General features: G+C 36.8%; 1 protein-coding gene across 5 annotated transcripts in view; it reads left to right on the top strand.

Annotated features, from left to right (window-relative positions):
* The window catches only part of LOC149539207 (protein BONZAI 1-like), a 79,127-nt gene that overhangs the window by 54,930 nt on the left and 4,918 nt on the right, over positions 1–19,279 (top strand). For all 5 annotated transcript variants that reach the window (XM_089800540.1, XM_089800541.1, XM_089800539.1 and 2 more), the window contains exons 3-4: positions 2,500–2,648; positions 2,797–2,845. In XM_089800540.1, coding sequence (XP_089656666.1) covers positions 2,500–2,648; positions 2,797–2,845 — 198 coding nt within the window. The remainder of the gene's footprint in view (positions 1–2,499; positions 2,649–2,796; positions 2,846–19,279) is intronic.

The following is a 19,279-nucleotide window of genomic DNA, read 5'->3' as shown; positions in this document are numbered from 1 at the left end:
TATCCCAAAACTCTGGGGTTGCAATCACAGAGTAGAAACCAACAATGTGCAGCCTATGGTAATAAATCATGATACTATGTGCCTGGCACGGTAGGTTTGCAGAATCAACGTGCAAGAGGAACCTCTTGTATGAAATGCAGAACTGTATGTGGTTGTGGTATAAATATGGAATGAATCTCAGAACAATATGGGACTGTGATGGAAGAACTTCAGAACACAATGTGACTGCAAAGATACGAAATTCAGAATAATATGTGAGTGTGATATCTCTTTGATATGTAGTGGGAATGATTTTGATTAAGAGCCATCACACATATAAAATCTTGTCTCTCTCAAGGTTGCACACTCGATTATGAGGTAAAAGGTGGCAAAAAGAGTTTCAAAACAAAGAGCCTTCGGTAACATGTGTGGTAATATCAGAAAATTAAAATGGCCGGCCAAAAAAATTTAAAGCCCAGTTGAAGAACATAAAAAATATGGCGGCACATGATATAATATTAAAACCATTGTGAAGGGTGGAAATAATAATTAAAACATTGACATAAGATGGAAATAATATTTTTACTCCATATGTTTATCATAATGATCTTTATTAATATATATAACACTTATTCTTAGCTCAACTTATGCTTAGAATTTCTTTTATTATACACACACACACACACACACACACACACACCTGGTTAGCTCATGGTTGTCCATAATAAAATCCTGCTTACCTAGCCGTTTACCTTTATCCATGGTGATTAAAACTCATATCTGTTGGCTCATTGGTGGATTGGTGCCCCTTACCCAATTACCAGGCAATGCTTCCACCTCTTTGTCGCGCTCCTGCAAAAAAAAGAATTAGCACGATAATAACATATTCCTTATTATAAAATGAAAGTTACTATAACAAGTAATCATTTTTATAGAACATCATAATGATTAATCATAAGATGGAAATAATATTTTTACTCCATATGATAATGATACTTTACTTTATTAATATATATAACAATTATTCTTAGCTTGACTTATGCTTAGAATTTCTTATATGTATATTTATATATATAGACCCGGTTAGCTCATTTTTGTCCATAATATACTCGTGCTTTATATATATATATATATATATATATATATATATATATATATATATTGACCCAGTTAGCTCATGGTTGTCCATAATATACCCTTGCTTGCCTAGCTGTTTGCCTTTAGCCAGGGTGATTAGAACTCATTCCTGTTCGCTCATTGGTGGATTGGTGCCCCTTACCCAATTCCCTCTCAGGGAATGCTTCCCCTCCTTAGTCGTGCTCTTGCAAAAGAAAGAATTACCATGATAATGACATATTCCTCATTATAAAATTAAAGTTACTATAACAACTAATCATTTTTATTGGACATCATAATGGTTAACCACCTTTTACTTTCCATGAAATTATAACGAACAACCAACTTTTCCATTTCACATGAAACCCAAATGTTTAACTAATTTACCAGTCAATCAACTTTACATAAAATTTCAACGGCTATAGGGATATTTTAAATTAAACAAAATTTCGGATGTAACATGCACAGTGTGAAGTTGTTTAGAAATGTCCTACACATCTAATTTAAAATTACAAAATTAATAAAAAAGTTAAAAAACTGAAGTAATTTTACTTCAGTGGGTAAATTTTTCTAAGATTTTTCCTTCCCGACTTCAAATGCAGATCTGAATCTGCAAACTCAGTTCTGTACAGAGCACACATCATCTAATTGTGATTTAGGTTTCTTTTGGTGGGAAGTTGTACTTGTAATATTGAGCTTCTACAAGTTAGTATGTATGCACCATTTAATTTTTGAAACACGGTCCATTAATTTATTAATATTGCATAAAGGGCTATGTACATGCAAAATATTATACTGTTTATCTAAGTTCATTTTGTCATAAATTTATGAAGCCTTGCATGTGTCCTTTATTTTCATTTAGATCATTAAATCATTACAGGATGGAATGTGCAACAAGAATCAATAAAAGCCCTTTGATGACTGATTTTAATGTTAATATTATTGACTTCCAGGGAGAATGTTAAGGAATGAAATATTTTAGTAGTTTACAAATATTCAATGATCAGTGAGTCTTTGTAGAGTCTAGCAAGTTTTCTACATTCACGGAAAATGTATTGTGAGATAATTGTGAGGAAAAACATAGAGTTTTCTATTAATAAATGGATATTTTGATTTTCTTATAACTTCATGTTCATTCTACATGAAAACATGGCTAACTCTTTTTGAAATTATGGCGAGCGGCTAATGTAATTATCAACAATTTCTGAAATTTGCTAATTAATGGAATGCTGTCCAAGAAAAATTATAAAATACCTTGTTTATTGCCATTATTTATGAAAGAGTGTTGATTGTGGAAGTTATTCATTAATTGGTTACTAATTACTAGAATTTAAATAATTCATTCCATCCTGATCAACCTGTTCCTGGTATCTTCTATATAACATGGTTCTTAAATTCTTGCAGAGTGATCCCATGGCTGTTGTATATATGAAGAAACAAGATGGTTCACTTGAAGAGCTAGGTCGTACGGAAGTAATTTTGAATTCACTAGATCCTGTCTGGATAACAAAACTGAGAATTACATATTATTTTGAGATTCTCCAGTTATTAACGTAAGTAGCTTTTCCATTGCCTTAACTATTTTTCTTGGGGTCATGACTTGTACTAAATATCAGTATGTCATTGCTGTTAAAAGATCAATGCAGTGTTTTTCTTTCATCTGATTATGATATGATGATGCATGTGTTTTTCTTCTTGCAGTTTCAGATTGTATGATGTTGATACTAAGTTTCACAATGTACCAGTTCAGGTGATCTACTAACTATGCTACCTCATGCTTGTGAATAACTTGTTTCATGTGGGTTAGATATTTTCATAACATATTATTGAATGAGCTCTTCAAATTGTCAAAGTTGTGTTCAATTTTCAACAAGTTTAATATTCTTCACTTTTCTTCACAATCAAATTGGACAATTTCAGTGTTCATTGCTTTAGATAGGAAAGTCGGCAACCAGACAGCTATTATTATTATATGACATCATAATTCTCAGTAACTCCTTCAATACAACCACAGATTCCGATTATGATATGGCATGTCTTGTCTGAGAATTCTCTTGATGGATCACAGTTGATTTGAACCCGAGATTATAAAAGGCATGATTAGATGACATTCTCAAATTTCTTCTCAACTTTGTGCATCATAACTGTCATGAGTGTGCCATTTGATAATGAAGGCCAAATTAGACAATTTCAGACAAAGAGGAAAACTAAACAAGTTTCTTAGTGGATCAAATGTATGCTATTATGAATTTGGAATACAGCTCTTGTCAATGCCAATGGTTGGGCATGTGTATTGTAACATTGTTTAATGATTTCCGAATATGGAAGCATGTGCACAAGCAAACAATTCAAAGTGGCTGTGATGCCCATGGTTGAATTTTGGTGGATGTTCTTCTGTTGTGCAAACGGGGGTGTGTATCTGAAATAGATGGTGAGGCTAGTAGCCACATGTCCATGAGAGGGTTCGTGTGCTGTGGCTTTCTAGTGGGGAAAAACCTCCTTTTAGTGTTGGTGAGTGCCATTCGCTAACACTAAAAAATTTAAGCTTCTGGTTTAGTGGTCACTTGGTTTGGTATCAGAGCTTAGGTCTTGAGTTGAGCCCTGTGGAGTGAGGCGGGTCTGTGATGCTTTTGGCTGTATGTTGATGCACATTTCTCTGTCGTGTTGGCAGGCATGTAACTAAACTAGATGGCTTCTTGATTTTTTCAGATCGCTGCAAATGTATTTGTATTGCCTCTTCGATCTATATTTTCCAAATGGTAGTGATCTCTTATTTATAAAGAGCATAGTCCAAGAAGAGACATGATTTGATTAATAGGAATTAATATATTAATAACTTTAATTATAGGTTTATTCGACAAAAGCTACCAAACAACACCAATCCCTCTTAGCTAGGGAGGATAAATATATGACCATATATTACCTCAATGTAATATAAGAATATCTTTGATTAGAAGACATTCAACATTTTGATATCATGAGTATTGGCTTTCAAAATATAAACATATAATATTCACTAAATACTTTGAGTAATGGTCTGCAAGATATCAACAAATGATATTCAGCATTTCAAAATTACATGAGTATTGGTCTCTAGAATAACAAATATATGATATTCACCAAATACTCTTTGACTAATGGCCTCCAGAATGAGATCCAAGATATTCATCAATTACTGTGAGTAATGGCCTTTAGAACATCAATTTGCATAACATTCACCATATACTTAAAAAAATGTGTATAAGGTATGTGCATACGCATTCTCATAATGCTTACCATATAAACATCCAACATGCAAATGTATAATCTATTATGATCTACATAGATATAGTAAGATATCCATCATAATAGAAAATTAAGTTATTGTAAGATCGTTACCTTTCAATAACTTCCGCAGATACAAGTGACATCATTTGGAAGTCGTCACTTCCTCATGATGTACACAGGGGTTTGGCCCATTTAAATCACATAGTCACGAGGTATATCTATGAATCACAATCCTCTTGACTACTACAACTTAATGATCACTGGAGAATTCATCTCAACATGGTTTACTCCCTCTGAATCACCGAAGGTTGAATCATATCCTCTATTTGCTCCCTCTCTTTCAAGGAGTATCAGACTCCCATTGGTTTGATATCAATCTCCTTTTCCTTTATGGGTTGTATCCTTTAGTAGCTTCCTTGGTGGATATGACGATCCTATGGATCCCATTCAAAGATGTTCACTAAGACGCCCTTTACCATGGTAAGCGTTCAACCTTTTCGCATGTGCTTGTATGGTCAACATACATGAGTCAATTGCAAGTTAAATGTTTTTCTTGCTCGGGGTCTTGTTGTCCTTGTGTTTGGTTTGTGGTGACCATACTCTACCACTGTTTCGCTAAATTGATGACTTCAGTGTGTAGTATTCTGATCATATACTCACATCGATACTACACCTTACGAAGTTATAATTTAATGAAGTTATCTGATTCAAAAGGGTCCCGACAGTAAAGAATTGCCTTCCTCTTGTATTTTCAACCATATATTTGTATTTCTTTTGTGTATTAAGTGGAATGCTTAACGGGGCTATCATTTGCAGGTTTGCCCAACTTGCAAATATCGCTCATCTCTCAATTATGCGCTTTGTATGTTGGTCAATCAATAGGCGCACCTTGACCATCCTTAGAAATCTTTATCTAGCCTTATCATCATCACACTGCCCACCATTTCACAAATTGTCTGCATTTTAAATGATCATCGGTTCCATTCACTTCGTGATCATATCGAGACCCCACAATGCACATGGAACAAGTAATGATCCTGAGCAATAAACATGCTATTTTGATCATCATTTCTACATCGCATATATAAAAAATACTTAATTTGGTGAACAGGCATGTGTCTGTAATCTCCTTGCGGTAATGTGTAGTATCTCTTATAAAGGACTAAGCTTAGGCCCTTGCGATGTCCATTGGATCTATTAAGAACACTATTACCACAATATTGTGAGGCCTCATGCTTGTTTCTCGGGTTTAATGAGACTTTATTATATTTGAGAAGTCAATTTGAAGCATGAAGTTATCAAGCAACGCGTTGTACTCCCCTTTATGCAACTCTATCGGCACCACAATCATGGAATCTCCCTATGTTTGAATTTCAAATACATTTCCCCAACGACAGTTTTGATAAATATTGTCACACCTATGTTGTTGTTACTACATGTCATGTGTGGTCAACAACTCACACTATTGTTTGCACAAATGATGGGGATTGGTTGGGTGACATAATAGAGAAGTAGACTGATCGCACACGCCTCTTCAGTAACACTTGTGAACCATTCTACCAATTGACAACCCGTGTAGAAGTCAAGATGAACAAGTTATTAGTCGAGGGCACAAACTCTAATAAGTTTTCAGGGAAACGATCTCCCTAGCCATAGAAGCCCCAATCCCATTTGTAGACTATGTAGAGAGATTCACATAAGTATGCATGGGAGAAGTTATTTTTGCTCAAACCTATGTAAACAACCACTTTTTCTTTCGCAGCTATTAGGGAATTGTCTGATCTGGTGACGAGGAATTGTTTTGCAGGAGACAATTCCAAAAACGGGATGAGACGCTAAAATAAAACTTCATATTTTTTCAATTTACCGTTAGCTCTGATACCATGTTGATTTTCTTAGATCGTTGCAAATGTAATTGTATTGCCTCTTTGGTATATATTTTCCAAATGGCAGCGATCTCTTATTTATAAAGAGCATAGGCCAAGAAGAAACATGTCTTTTGGTCTGTTCGATTAATAGGAATTAATATAATATATTTAATTATAGTTTATATATATTAGTATTCCAAGATATATTATTTTGTTAATTTCTCATACAATAATACTTTATATATATAATAGGTTTATTCGACAGAAACCAAACAACAACATGCCTGAGCCAACAACCCTGTGTCCACGAGGGAATCCACTTGTGATGGCATGTGTGGAATGGAAATGCCGCCCTTAATGCCGATGGGTGTCACTCACTAAATAGTTTGGGCTTTGGGATGCTAGGATTTGTGCTCTTGTTGCACGGTCTTAGGAATCAATCCCAAATCATATCCAATTTTTTAGATGCACACCTAGCCACCATAGTTCTATAAATACATGCTATATATAGTGCACATGGCCAATTGCTAGTGCCAAAATTCTGAATTATAAGATTTGTTTTTGTATTATATATTTGCTTTTGTACTTTTTTTTACTGATACTCTACATACTTATGTATATTTAGTTTAAAAAACATTTTTAAGTGAATGTGTTTGAGGTCAGCCTTAGGGAAAAGATAAATGGAGAGATCTATGTTGTATATAAGTACTCATAACATAATATCAGTCACAATTACTTTGCTTAGACAATCCTTAAATATTAAATTTTACAACCATAGGTTAACAATATAATTGGTTTGCTAGTGGTAAAATGATTTCAAATGCCTATATGGATACCATTAAAAATAAAAATGAAATGAACTGGTTTTTATGGAATGCGTTCTTGAATTTTAAGTGACAATTATTGTACGTTTAGTAATACAGTTTCATACCTTTACATTTGGGAAGCACTTTTTCTTCACTTGGAATACAACAAGGAGCTTTTGTAATGTCCCCTCTTTAGTTCGACATGGCATTGATCATGGATATGCCTATTCCAGACTCTCGTAGGCAAATGGTGTGGAAAGAGAGTCAATTCTGCGGATCAGATAGTCATATCTTGCTCTTGAAGAAGTGTTAAGAGGTTATATTTTATCATTATGTGATATTGGGGCCCACATGTTATAATTTTAATTTGAGTTGCACTTTTTATTTTATAAAATTACTTTATTATAAAAAAGTGCATTATAATGAGAAATTATAAAGGATGTTTCTAGAAGTTCTAGCAACTTCTTAGAAAAGTGAATAAATAGAGGGCTGGGCCTCTCATTTGGACATGCTTGGATTGGAGAACTCTTATACTTCTTCATTGTGAAGACATTTGTGGACTTTGGATCTGCAAATTATTCGATCTTTGGGAACGAATCACTCCCTTGGATTGGCGACTTTGAGGGTGTGAAATATCACCTGAATTGTTGCATAATTGGAGTTGGTATTCAGCCATCTCATTGGAGCTTATTGAGAATTCGTTGTTAGGGTTTGTTTTTGGTTGGAATAAGGATTTCAGATTTGCCCTATCATTGGAGAAGCATTTGACAAGAGTTTGAAGACAGAATAAGTGCATTTTCAGAATTGGCAAAGCAGGGTTCGGAACCACATAATTGCTCATATCTCCTCAACCCCTTGGAGTTATTTTTTATGGTTTTACAGGGTTACTACCTAACCCTAGGCGCCCATTTTCCTTGCATTTGGGGGTCCCAAAACCCTAATATTATTTTATTTCAGCAGCCGTACAGGTACGGCCTGGTACGGCCCTGCTAGTTTGGGCAGCAGCAGCAAATTAAGGACAGTTTGGGGGTGCGATTGGAGGTCTTCATCAACGATCTGCAGCAAAACGTGGTGTTCTTCCATAGTTCTTCAAACCAGGTTCTTGCATTCTGAAATATATGTCAATTTTTGGGTAAATTTGCTGTCATACAGTCATTGTAATAATCAGTCCAAAATTGGTAATAAAATAATTTCAGAATTTATTGCATTGTAATTGAAATATAGTTCAATGGCTTTATATATATTGTAATTCTGTGATTATATTCTGAAAGTATCAAATCTGAAATTACCATATTCTGAATATTGTTACTGTTACACGCCAAGTGTTTGACAAAATTCCTAAGTTCAGTTTGAGGGTTTTTGTGGCCTTTATAGTGAGGGTCATTACAGTGGTATCAGAGCTATAAGTCCTGCCATCCTGTGGAGGTCTTATAGGGAATTTGGAACAACTGGATAGGAGGGAAAGTGTTTGACGAAATGTCAAAACACTAAAATCAGAGCATGCGACAAAGGCCTTATAATTTTCGCAATACCAAAGCAAGACAAGATAGGATTTCTGACCTGCAGAGCGAACAGTCTAGCTCATCTATCCAGGTGGACATAGAATCCAGTCATACAGACACAGGGGAGGTATTTTTTGATCAAGACTACAACTACAATATGGATAGAGGCGGGAATGCCGGTCCAGATCCGCAAGAGGAAAGATTTTTACAGTTATTAGACACCCTGGCACAGGGACAGCGATTAGCCGAACAAAGAGCACAAGAACAGAATCAGAGAATGGAGCTTATGATGCAGATGATGGCTCGACAAATGGGGTTGAACGCTAACATAGGTGGAGGAAATAATCAGAATGGTCACAATCAGAATGGGAATAATCAGGATGAGAGACATAATGGAGGCGAACAAATTGGGAACAATTTCGGTCATGCCCCCCAGCAAGCTCGGACAGTAAGTTCAAGGCCTATGATTCCTACGTTCCTTCCTAGAGCTCCAGAGCAGCCGGTACCAGAACCCCAGATCACTGACATACAGGATCAGCTGAGGAGAGATTGGGAAGCAGGAGGACCAGATTTTACAGCTGCAATCACCTTTAGAGAGTATATGGATGTGCGGATGAAGCATATGCCCCGTGGACAAGACAGGACTCAGAACTATGAGCTACGAAAGAAAGTAGGAAAACTACAGTTACCATATTATGATGGCTCGGGGAAGTCTACAGCAAGAGCTTGGGTTCAAAAGCTTGACACATACTTTCAATTGAATCCTATGTCTGAGGAAGAAGCTATTAAGTATGCAGCAATTCACCTGGATGGGTTAGCACACGAATGGTGGCATCATGGTATGATCACTATGGGTCATGCACACATTACCTCATATGTGGAGTTTACGGAGAGACTGATTAAACGTTTTGATAAGAAAGATCCAGAACTCCATTTCAAGGAATTAGCCTAGCTTAAACAGTGGGGCTCATTGGAAACATACATTTCAGAGTTTCAGAAACTTGCAGTGTTAGTAACAAATGTATCTGAACGAAGGCTATTGGTTTTATTTATGGATGGGTTAGTTGATCCGTTGAGAGGGTGGATTAAAGCTCTCAACCCTCCCACTTTGCAGGAAGCCATTAAGAAAGCTCGTGACATGGATTCCTCTTCAGCTTCTAAAAATAAATTTCAGGCAAAGAGTTTCCCTTCAGGAAAAGATAAGGACAGGAAACCCTTTCATAGAGAGGCACAGCTACCTAAGGAAGAAAGTAAGAGGCTGGACAAGGAGACACTTAATGACTTGCGTAGGAAGAAGCTATGCTTCTATTGCAAAGGCCCGTATGAGTACGGCCATGACTGTCCTATGAGGCCAAAAGGGAAGGCCAACCGGGCAATGTGGGCTTATTACGAAGGCTCAGATTCAGATGGTTCAGAACATCATGATGAGGATCCTGATGAAGCAGAGGGAGAGCAGGAGATAGACAGTGCAGGGCAAAGGCAGGAAACAGAGCTACATTTACAGGAAGCACGACTATCTAGTGTCCAGAGAGAGGGATCTTTCAGACTTCGGGGAGTCTTGGCTGGACAGAAGGTTATTACATTGTTGGACACAGGTGCCACGCATAATTTCATTGATGCACGATTTGTAGAGAAGCGTGGACTCATTACTGAGGAGTTCGAAGGACTAAGAGTCAAGGTAGCTGATGGATACACTCTTCGTTGTGACAGGATGGTACGAGACTTACCTTTGCGCTTGAACAACTATGAGTTTAAGGCGGATTATCATGTGGTCAACATGGGTGACATGGACATAGTACTTGGGATGCATTGGCTACATTCATTGAAGGTGGTTACCCTGAGATTAGAGGATATGGAGATACAATTCGAAATGAATGGTAGGATTCATGTGCTAAAGGCTATCCGTAATGGAGACATCAGGACTATCTCATTTAGGCCGCTGGAGAGATTAACTAGGCATAATGATATAGAGTGGGCAGCAGTTTGTACTTTGATACCTACACAGGAGGAGCAACATAAGGCGGAATATCATCCTGATATTCAGAAGTTGAGGATTAAGTACGAAAAGGTATTCAGTGAGATTCCACCAGGCAGGCCACCAGACAGAGGTATTGTGCATATTATTGAACTGGAGGAAGGTGCTAAACCTATCATGATCACATCATATCGACATCCAAAGCGACTCAAGGATGAGATCGAAAGGACCATTGAGGAGTTGCTAGCTATGGGGCACATCCGACCTAGTAAGTCACCTTTTGCATCTTCTGTTGTTTTGGTAAAAAAGAAGGATGGAACGCTTCGGATGTGTATTGATTACAGGGCATTAAATAAGAGAACCATTAAGAACAGGTATCCTATTCCTCGCATTGATGAGTTGATAGATGAATTGCATGGGGCCTGTTATTTCACGAAAATTGATTTGAGATCAGGATATCACCAGATCAGAGTCCGTGAACAGGATATTGAGAAAACTGTTTTCAGATGTCATTGTGGGCACTTTGAGTTTGTAGTCATGCCTTTCGGTCTGACCAATGCACCTGCCACTTTCCAGTCCACTATGAACAGAGTTTTCCACCATCAGTTGAGGAAATTCGTGCTGGTGTTTTTTGATGACATTTTGATCTATAGCCGATCATGGCAGGAGCATCTAGAGCATTTGGAGACGGTGTTGAGCATTCTACAGAAGGAGTCCTTGTATGCAAAGGAGTCCAAATGTGACTTAGGGATGACCGAGCTGTTATATTTAGGACACATCATTAGTGCAGAGGGAGTGCGGATGGATCCTGAAAAGATTCGCGCTATTGTTGATTGGCCTCCACCAGAGAACCTTACACAGTTGAGGGGGTTCCTTGGTTTATGTGGTTTTTATCGCAGGTTTGTCAGTGGCTACTCACGACATGCAGCTCCCATGACAGATTTACTGAAAAAAGGGGAATTTGTGTGGACTCAGAAGGCATAGGACTGTTTTATGAGATTTAAGGAGATAATGACTACGTGCCCAGTTCTAGCATTACCTGATTTCACGAAGCCATTTGAGCTTCAATGTGATGCATCTGGAGAGGGAGTAGGTGCTGTACTTATGCAGAATAAGCACCCCATAGCTTATGAGAGCAGGAAGCTCAGAGGCCCTGAGCGTTCATTCAGTATATATGATAAGGAGATGTTGGCCATCATGCATGCTTTGGCCAAATTCAGACAATATCTTGTGGGTAGCAAGTTTTGTATTAAAACTGATCATAACAGTCTGAGGCATTTCTTGGGACAGCAGGACCTGAATGATCGCCAACAAAAGTGGGTAAGTAAGTTGCAGGCATATGATTTTGACATCTCATATGTCAAGGGAACTCAGAATGTTGTTGCAGATGCTCTATCTCGAAGGCCACACCTCACTCTTATGGTTCAGATATCAGAGGATTGGCGACACTTGATTATAGCAGAGTATGCCAGGGATACATGGGCCTCCGATATAGTAGAGGGAACAGTGATTGATACCAGATACACACTTGTGGATGATTTGATCATTTACAAGAACAGGATTTACCTGGTCCCAGGATCGAAGGTTAAGCAACTGATTATGAGAGCACTTCACGACTCATCGACAGCAGGCCATCCCGGGTACTTCAAGACTTACAAGTCAGTTCGAGAGAGGTTCACTTGGAAGGGGCTGAAAGCTGATGTTTTGCAGTATGTTCGAGAGTGTCTTGTTTGCCAGCAAAACAAACAAGAACACAGCTATCCGGCAGGGCTCCTACAGCCACTTCCGATTCCCGACAGGAAGTGGGAATGCATCTCCATGGACTTTATCACAGGTTTGCCCAAGGTACAAGGACGAGATTGTATTTATGTGGTGGTAGATAGATTAACGAAATATGCTCATTTCTTTCCTATTACCACTACACATTCAGCAGCTCAGGTGGCAGAGGTTTTCTTTCGGGAGGTTTTCAGATTGCACGGCTTGCCTCAGAACATTGTGAGTGATAGGGATAGCCGTTTCATGAGTCACTTTTGGCATGAGGTATTCCGGTTATGTGGCACGGAGCTTACACCCAGCACTAGCTATCACCCACAAACCGATGGTCAGACAGAAATTGTGAACAAATGGGTGGAAGGGTATTTAAGGAATTATGTGGCAGCTCAGCAGCGAGCTTGGGTCAGATGGATATATCTCTGCGAGTATTGTTACAATACTACATATCATATGACTATACAGATGACACCCTTCATGGCACTTTACGGTTATGAAGCACCTAGTTTCTTGGATTTGTTGTTGAGCGACAGCCGGGTACCCAGTGCAGGTGAATTATTACAGGAGAGTAAGGATATAGTTGCTACCCTCAAAGACAATATTGCAAGAGCTCAGAACCAGCAGAAGCAGTATGCAGACTAGAAGAGAACTGAGCGTAGTTTTGAGATAGATGATATGGTTTACCTCATGTTGCAGCCATACAGGCAATCTACTCTTAAGAAGAGTGGGGCAGAGAAACTTAAGCCACGCTATTATGGATCATTCAGGATTATCAGGCGAGTTGGTGAAGTGGCTTATGAGTTGGAGCTTCTCGCAGACAGCAGAGTGCACAATGTGTTTCATGTGTCACGCCTCAAGAAGGCGTTGGGTCAGAATGTAGTGCCTTCTGCAGTATTACCTCCTTTAGACGATGAGGGAAAATTGATTTTAGTACCGGAATCCATCCTGGAGAGCAGAGAAAAGCAGCTTCGTAGAAGGGTGATCAGAGAATACTTGGTTAAGTGGAAAGATTTACCTGTTGAGGATGCTACTTGGGAGGGGGAGGCTATTTTGCAGCACCCGGCGTTGAGATTGCTTGAGGCCAAGCAATTTCAAGAGGGGCGGACTGTAATGTCCTCTCTTTAGTTCGACATGGCATTGATCATGGATTTGCCTATTCCAGACTCTCGTAGGCAAATGGTGTGGAAAGAGAGTCAATTCTGCGGATCAGATAGTCATATCTTGCTCTTGAAGAAGTGTTAAGAGGTTATATTTTATCATTATGTGATATTGGGGCCCACATGTTATAATTTTAATTTGAGTTGCACTTTTTATTTTATAAAATTACTTTATTATAAAAAGTGCATTATAATGAGAAATTATAAAGGATGTTTCTAGAAGTTCTAGCAACTTCTTAGAAAAGTGAATAAATAGAGGGCTGGGCCTCTCATTTGGACATGCTTGGATTGGAGAACTCTTCTACTTCTTCATTGTGAAGACATTTGTGGACTTTGGATCTGCAAATTATTCGATCTTTGGGAACGAATCACTCCCTTGGATTGGAGACTTTGAGGGTGTGAAATATCACCTGAATTGTTGCATAATTGGAGTTGGTATTTAGCCATCTCATTGGAGCTTATTGAGAATTCGTTGTTAGGGTTTGTTTTTGGTTGGAATAAGGATTTCAGATTTGCCCTATCATTGGAGAAGCATTTGACAAGAGTTTGAAGACAGAATAAGTGCATTTTCAGAATTGGCAAAGCAGGGTTCGGAACCACATAATTGCTCATATCTCCTCAACCCCTTGGAGTTATTTTTTATGGTTTTACAGGGTTACTACCTAACCCTAGGCGCCCATTTTCCTTGCATTTGGGGGTCCCAAAACCCTAATATTATTTTATTTCAGCAGCCGTACAGGTACGGCCTGGTACGACCCTGCTAGTTTGGGCAGCAGCAACAAATTAAGGACAGTTTGGGGGTGCGGTTGGAGGTCTTCATCAACGATCTGCAACAAAACGTGGTGTTCTTCCATAGTTCTTCAAACTAGGTTCTTGCATTCTGAAATATATGTCAATTTTTGGGTAAATTTGCTGTCATACAGTCATTGTAATAATCAGTCCAGAATTGGTAATAAAATAATTTCAGAATTTATTGCATTGTAATTGAAATATAGTTCAATGGCTTTATATATATTGTAATTCTGTGATTATATTCTGAAAGTATCAAATCTGAAATTACCATATTCTGAATATTGTTACTGTTACACGCCAAGTGTTTGACAAAATTCCTAAGTTCAATTTGAGGGTTTCTGTGGCCTTTATAGTGAGGGTCATTACAGCTTTATCTCTCAATGCACTTGCATTTTTTCAGGCACTAAGATATATTAAACAATTGTCATTGTTACCAGTATGAGGATGCCATTTGAATGTTATGAGTAAATGGATAAGGATATTGCTAAATTATATATATTTATATCCACTAGAAACTGTTGTATGCAGGTTTCGTCCCTATATCAGTGTTTCCTGGTGGCAATGGTGTATGCATTATCTTATCTGTAAATTTCTTAGCTAAATTAATATTCCAATATGAAATGAGTTCTCGGGATTGGCAAGGGCACTCCCTCTTGTAAGCTTCAGGAAATTAGGTACAAAATGGGTTCTATTCATTTTTAGTCTTAGCTACTAGATTCATCATATAGAGGTCGGATTCGGATCCGATTCGGATCTGGATTTGAGCTTGAATCTGTGAGGATCTGGGGTAGTATCTTTGGTTCTGCTTGTGGAATCGGGCTTCGATCCATGAGGTTCTGGGACAAGATCCTTGAGTTTGCATGTGCATCAGTCAAGGTCTCCAACTCGAGAATTGTGACGGATCCACAGGCAAATTTAAGGATCTTGCCCTGGATCCTCATGGATCCAAGCCCGTAGTAGAAGGCTCTGCATACGAATCCTATTACCTACAACATCGTAACATATCCTAGTAGTCATACAATTCTAAAGCATGGGAAACTTTGCATGCATCCCTCACGAGACTTCCTAAGATCTTTTATTGCAACATCAGACACCTTCAGAATGAGTTATTCATATGTCAAAAGAAATTCCATGCAGAGACTCTTCATGTAATCAACTTAAACTCTATTAAATGTTTTTACCAATATCTATGCACAAATCTCCCATTAATCATGCCCTATGGTTAATAATAAAGTGCACAACTCCTCCAATTAAATATTCAAATTTTAACAAGGTGTACAACTGGGCAACTATTGGTACATGTGGAATATTTCAGTAGACTTTTAATTACCATTTATTAGTTTTTTAAGATAGTAATTGGGGGATTAGGTGGGCAAGAACATAGCAGTCATTGGTACATGTGTGGCTATTGGTCTTTTCCCCTTTCATTGTTTATTTCTGAAATTTACAAATTTTAATATATATGAATTAAATTTTAAATATCGCTTTAACGTATTTAAATTCAATATAATATTATTATATTTTTAAATATTTTTTATTTACTTTACATATAACAAATATAAAGGACGCTAAGGAGATGAAGGAATTGGTGAAGACTGGTGCCTACTATGAACTCGCATCAATTAAGAAACTGTGGAGGTTTGTCTTAGGGGTGATTATATCCCACATTACGCTTGACACTAGGTTTGATAGGATTTGTATCCACCATTTCGTCATCCTAAACCACTTCAGGCATGGAACAAAAATCTCCATCCCCTTCTACCTATTTTTCTTTGCAAATAAGAGTATCATGGGGTTTAAGAAGAAAGTGTACGCTAATCTTGCCTTCCATGAGGGTTTGTTATTACTCATATATGAGCATTTAAAAGCCCAAACCTGCGAAAGGGTTATGGCCCATAAGGCGGAATCCTCAGAGGAAACAGAGTGCTCTTACCTCCCTTCAGACATGGAGGATAGTGCAGTTCTGCAATCGGATGAGGAAGAGGAAGTGGCTAAAATCATGAAGGACATGGGGAGGAAGATGAAAAAGAAGTATGGGAAAGGAATGGAGAGAAGGATAAAGCAAGAGGTAAACTTAAAGGAGGATTACAATGATGAGGAAGAGGGGATGGAAATAGATAAGGAGGGTAATGTGAAAGAGGTGGGCACCAGTAAGGCTCAGGTTAGCAGGAAGGTTGACAGCCCGGTCAAAAGGAAAAGGGGTGGGGAGAAGGAAGCAGAGAAAGCACTTGACAAGGTTAAGGAGATCAATCTCGAAGCTTAGCAAGAGAGTAAAGAGGAAGATGTTTTGGCTAAAACCACTGTTACTCTTAAACCTAAGGGTAGGAAAACTGCATGGAGGAGCTCTCATACTAGCATTGCGAAAATGGGTTTGGTTAGAGAGCATATTCACCTGGAGGTTTTGGACGGAAGGGATGGCAAAATTCAGTTGGAGGAGCTCATAGACTCAGCTTTGGCAATTCTAAGCAATAACGTGAGGGAAATGGGGGTGAACCTCCTAAACAATGCCCACAATAGTATGGTGGACAATGTTCGGTCCATTAAATGGATTTTCCATGAAATTGAAGAGATTAAGTTCAGGATGCAGGTCTAGGAAAGGACAGAATGGGGGGACGGGAATGTCAGAATTAGGAAGTTGGATGTGAGGGTTTTTGAGATTGAAAGAAGAGTGGAAAGGATGGAGAGCTCTCTCTATAGCTCGACTAACTAGAGCCTCAACATTATAAAAGGTCTTAATGATAATATCATTCAGCTGCACTTGATGATGGAGGAGAGCAAAAAAGGTAAGGAGGAAAAGGACACAGAGGAAACTAGGGTTGCTGATGAAGATGATTCTTTGCAAGATGAGAGCTCGAGCAAAAGGATATCAAAAAAGAGGAAGAGGGAATAAGAGGTATCTCCGGATGATAGTCAATTGAAGACTGACGAGGCTGAGGCCAAGGAAGAGCTAGAGCTGAAGAATGTAGAGTTGGTCAAAGAAATGGTGCCCTAATCGGTGCTCCTGGGCTTTTGTTTGTATATTGGCTTTTGGTTGTTTGAATTTTGTCTACTTTTGATTCTCGAGTATGGCCTATTGTTTTTTTCTGTTGCTTTGTTGCTAGATTTGAACTTTAAGTAGTATTTTGTTGTTAACTGGTGGGTTTCAGGAACCCTTGCAAAAAACTTGTTCTACTTAATAAAAAACAAATATAAAAATTATTACTTGTATTTTAAACATATCAAATTTATATAATACAATTTTTAATAAGAGGGGTAAACACTTTAAACCTAGTATGAACTAGCAAGGTCGCATAATGGGAACCTTATCCCCATTTACATTCAAATGATAGCACCCCAACAAAGGTTCTAGTTTAACCTTGATGGCAAGAACAACACTGTCCCAACTTAATCGTCAGAACATGTGAATGTAGATTTATATAATAAGATAAGATAATACTAGTAGTTGCACATTTTTGTGCTTACAACAATAAGCCGATAGGTGCTTGATAATAAAATTATTTTTAAAAATATAATCTTATGTAAAAAAATTAGATTATTAATAATTTTAAATTTAAATAACATAATATTTACTAAAATATTTTAAATAGATTAATAAATATTATTTATTTAAATTCAATTTATCAAACATGAAAATATTATCATTTAAAAAAACCCCATCAAAAAAATCTACTGTGAAAAATTAATAAGAGAAATACAAAAAAATAATATGAAAAAAAAAACGTCTAACAAATATTCGATTGACTAAATAAATTATAGAAACTAAAAAACAATATTTAAAGAAAAAACCAAACTAATATAAAAAATAAATTAAAATAATTTAAAAAGTAAAACCTAAATCAATTTAAAAAATCAAAAGTTAAATAAATAGAGATCACTACATGAGCTAATGTGGAGATCAAACTAATTATTTTTTAAATAAATAAGAAAAGAAAAACAATAGTTAAAAATTTCAATTTAAAGTATAATCTTATGTGAACAAGTTAGATTATTAAAAATTTCAATTTAAATAACATTATATTTACTAAATTTTTTAAATAGATCAATAAATATTATTTATTTAAATTCAATTTATCAAATATGAAAAAATAATCATTTTGAAAAACCCCATAAAAAAATATATTATGAAAAATTTATAAGAGATAAAAATAATAATATGAAAAAGTAGCAATGTCTCTAATAAATATTCTATCAACTAAATAAATAATAGGAAAAACAATATTTAAAGAAAAAACTAAACTAATATAAAAGATAAGTTAAAATAACTTAAAAACTAAAATCTAAATCAATTTAAAAAGTCAAAAGTTAAATAAATAGAGATCACAAGTAATTATTCTTTTTAAATAAATAGAAAAAGAAAAATAATAGTTACAAAGTGGAGATAACAACTAATAAATATTAAAACAAGCATTAAATGTGGAGTGAGATAAAAACTGGCCGGTAAATAATTAATGGGAAGGATTTACAAATTTCTGGCCAAATTGACAAGTTTTCCGTCAAAAAATCAATTTCAGAGAACAAAGTTCCCACAAATAGCCCATCGGCTAAAATATTAATGTCCAACAAAAGACCACCAAATGGTCTATGGGATTGGAGGATTACAACAAGAGAGCTGACAACAGCGGTAGCACCAAACAGTCTCTGAAACAAGCGAACAACAAAAATAAGAAGAATAAAAGATACGGATATATAGAGAGGCGAAGACAAGGACTAGGAGTCCTTTATTAGACAAATTTAATCATGATATTTTTCTGAATTTATTCTCCTTCCCAGACTTCACGAGAACTTTATTGTTGCTGAACTTGAACTTGATCAAACTCAAAATGTTGGGATGAGGACTGTAGTGTGACTCGGGACAAGGCTCCTAGTGTCTGCCAAGTGCTATGGCAGGAGAAACTTGAGCTTGTTGATATTATAGTCTGTTCTTAAGCATTGTCATCACTCATTAATCAATTAATAGGTTATTGCAAGCGAAGAGTTTTTTTATTATTCTTAATGGCAATAATAATTTTATTATTATCTTTCATCATGGGCTTATTCGTCAATACAC

This window comes from Cupressus sempervirens, chromosome 9 (genome assembly GCF_028749045.1).
Source record: "Cupressus sempervirens isolate cs-2001-9-10 chromosome 9, ASM2874904v1, whole genome shotgun sequence".
Taxonomy (NCBI): Eukaryota; Viridiplantae; Streptophyta; class Pinopsida; order Cupressales; family Cupressaceae; genus Cupressus; species Cupressus sempervirens.
This window is presented reverse-complemented; position numbering and strand designations above follow the sequence as displayed.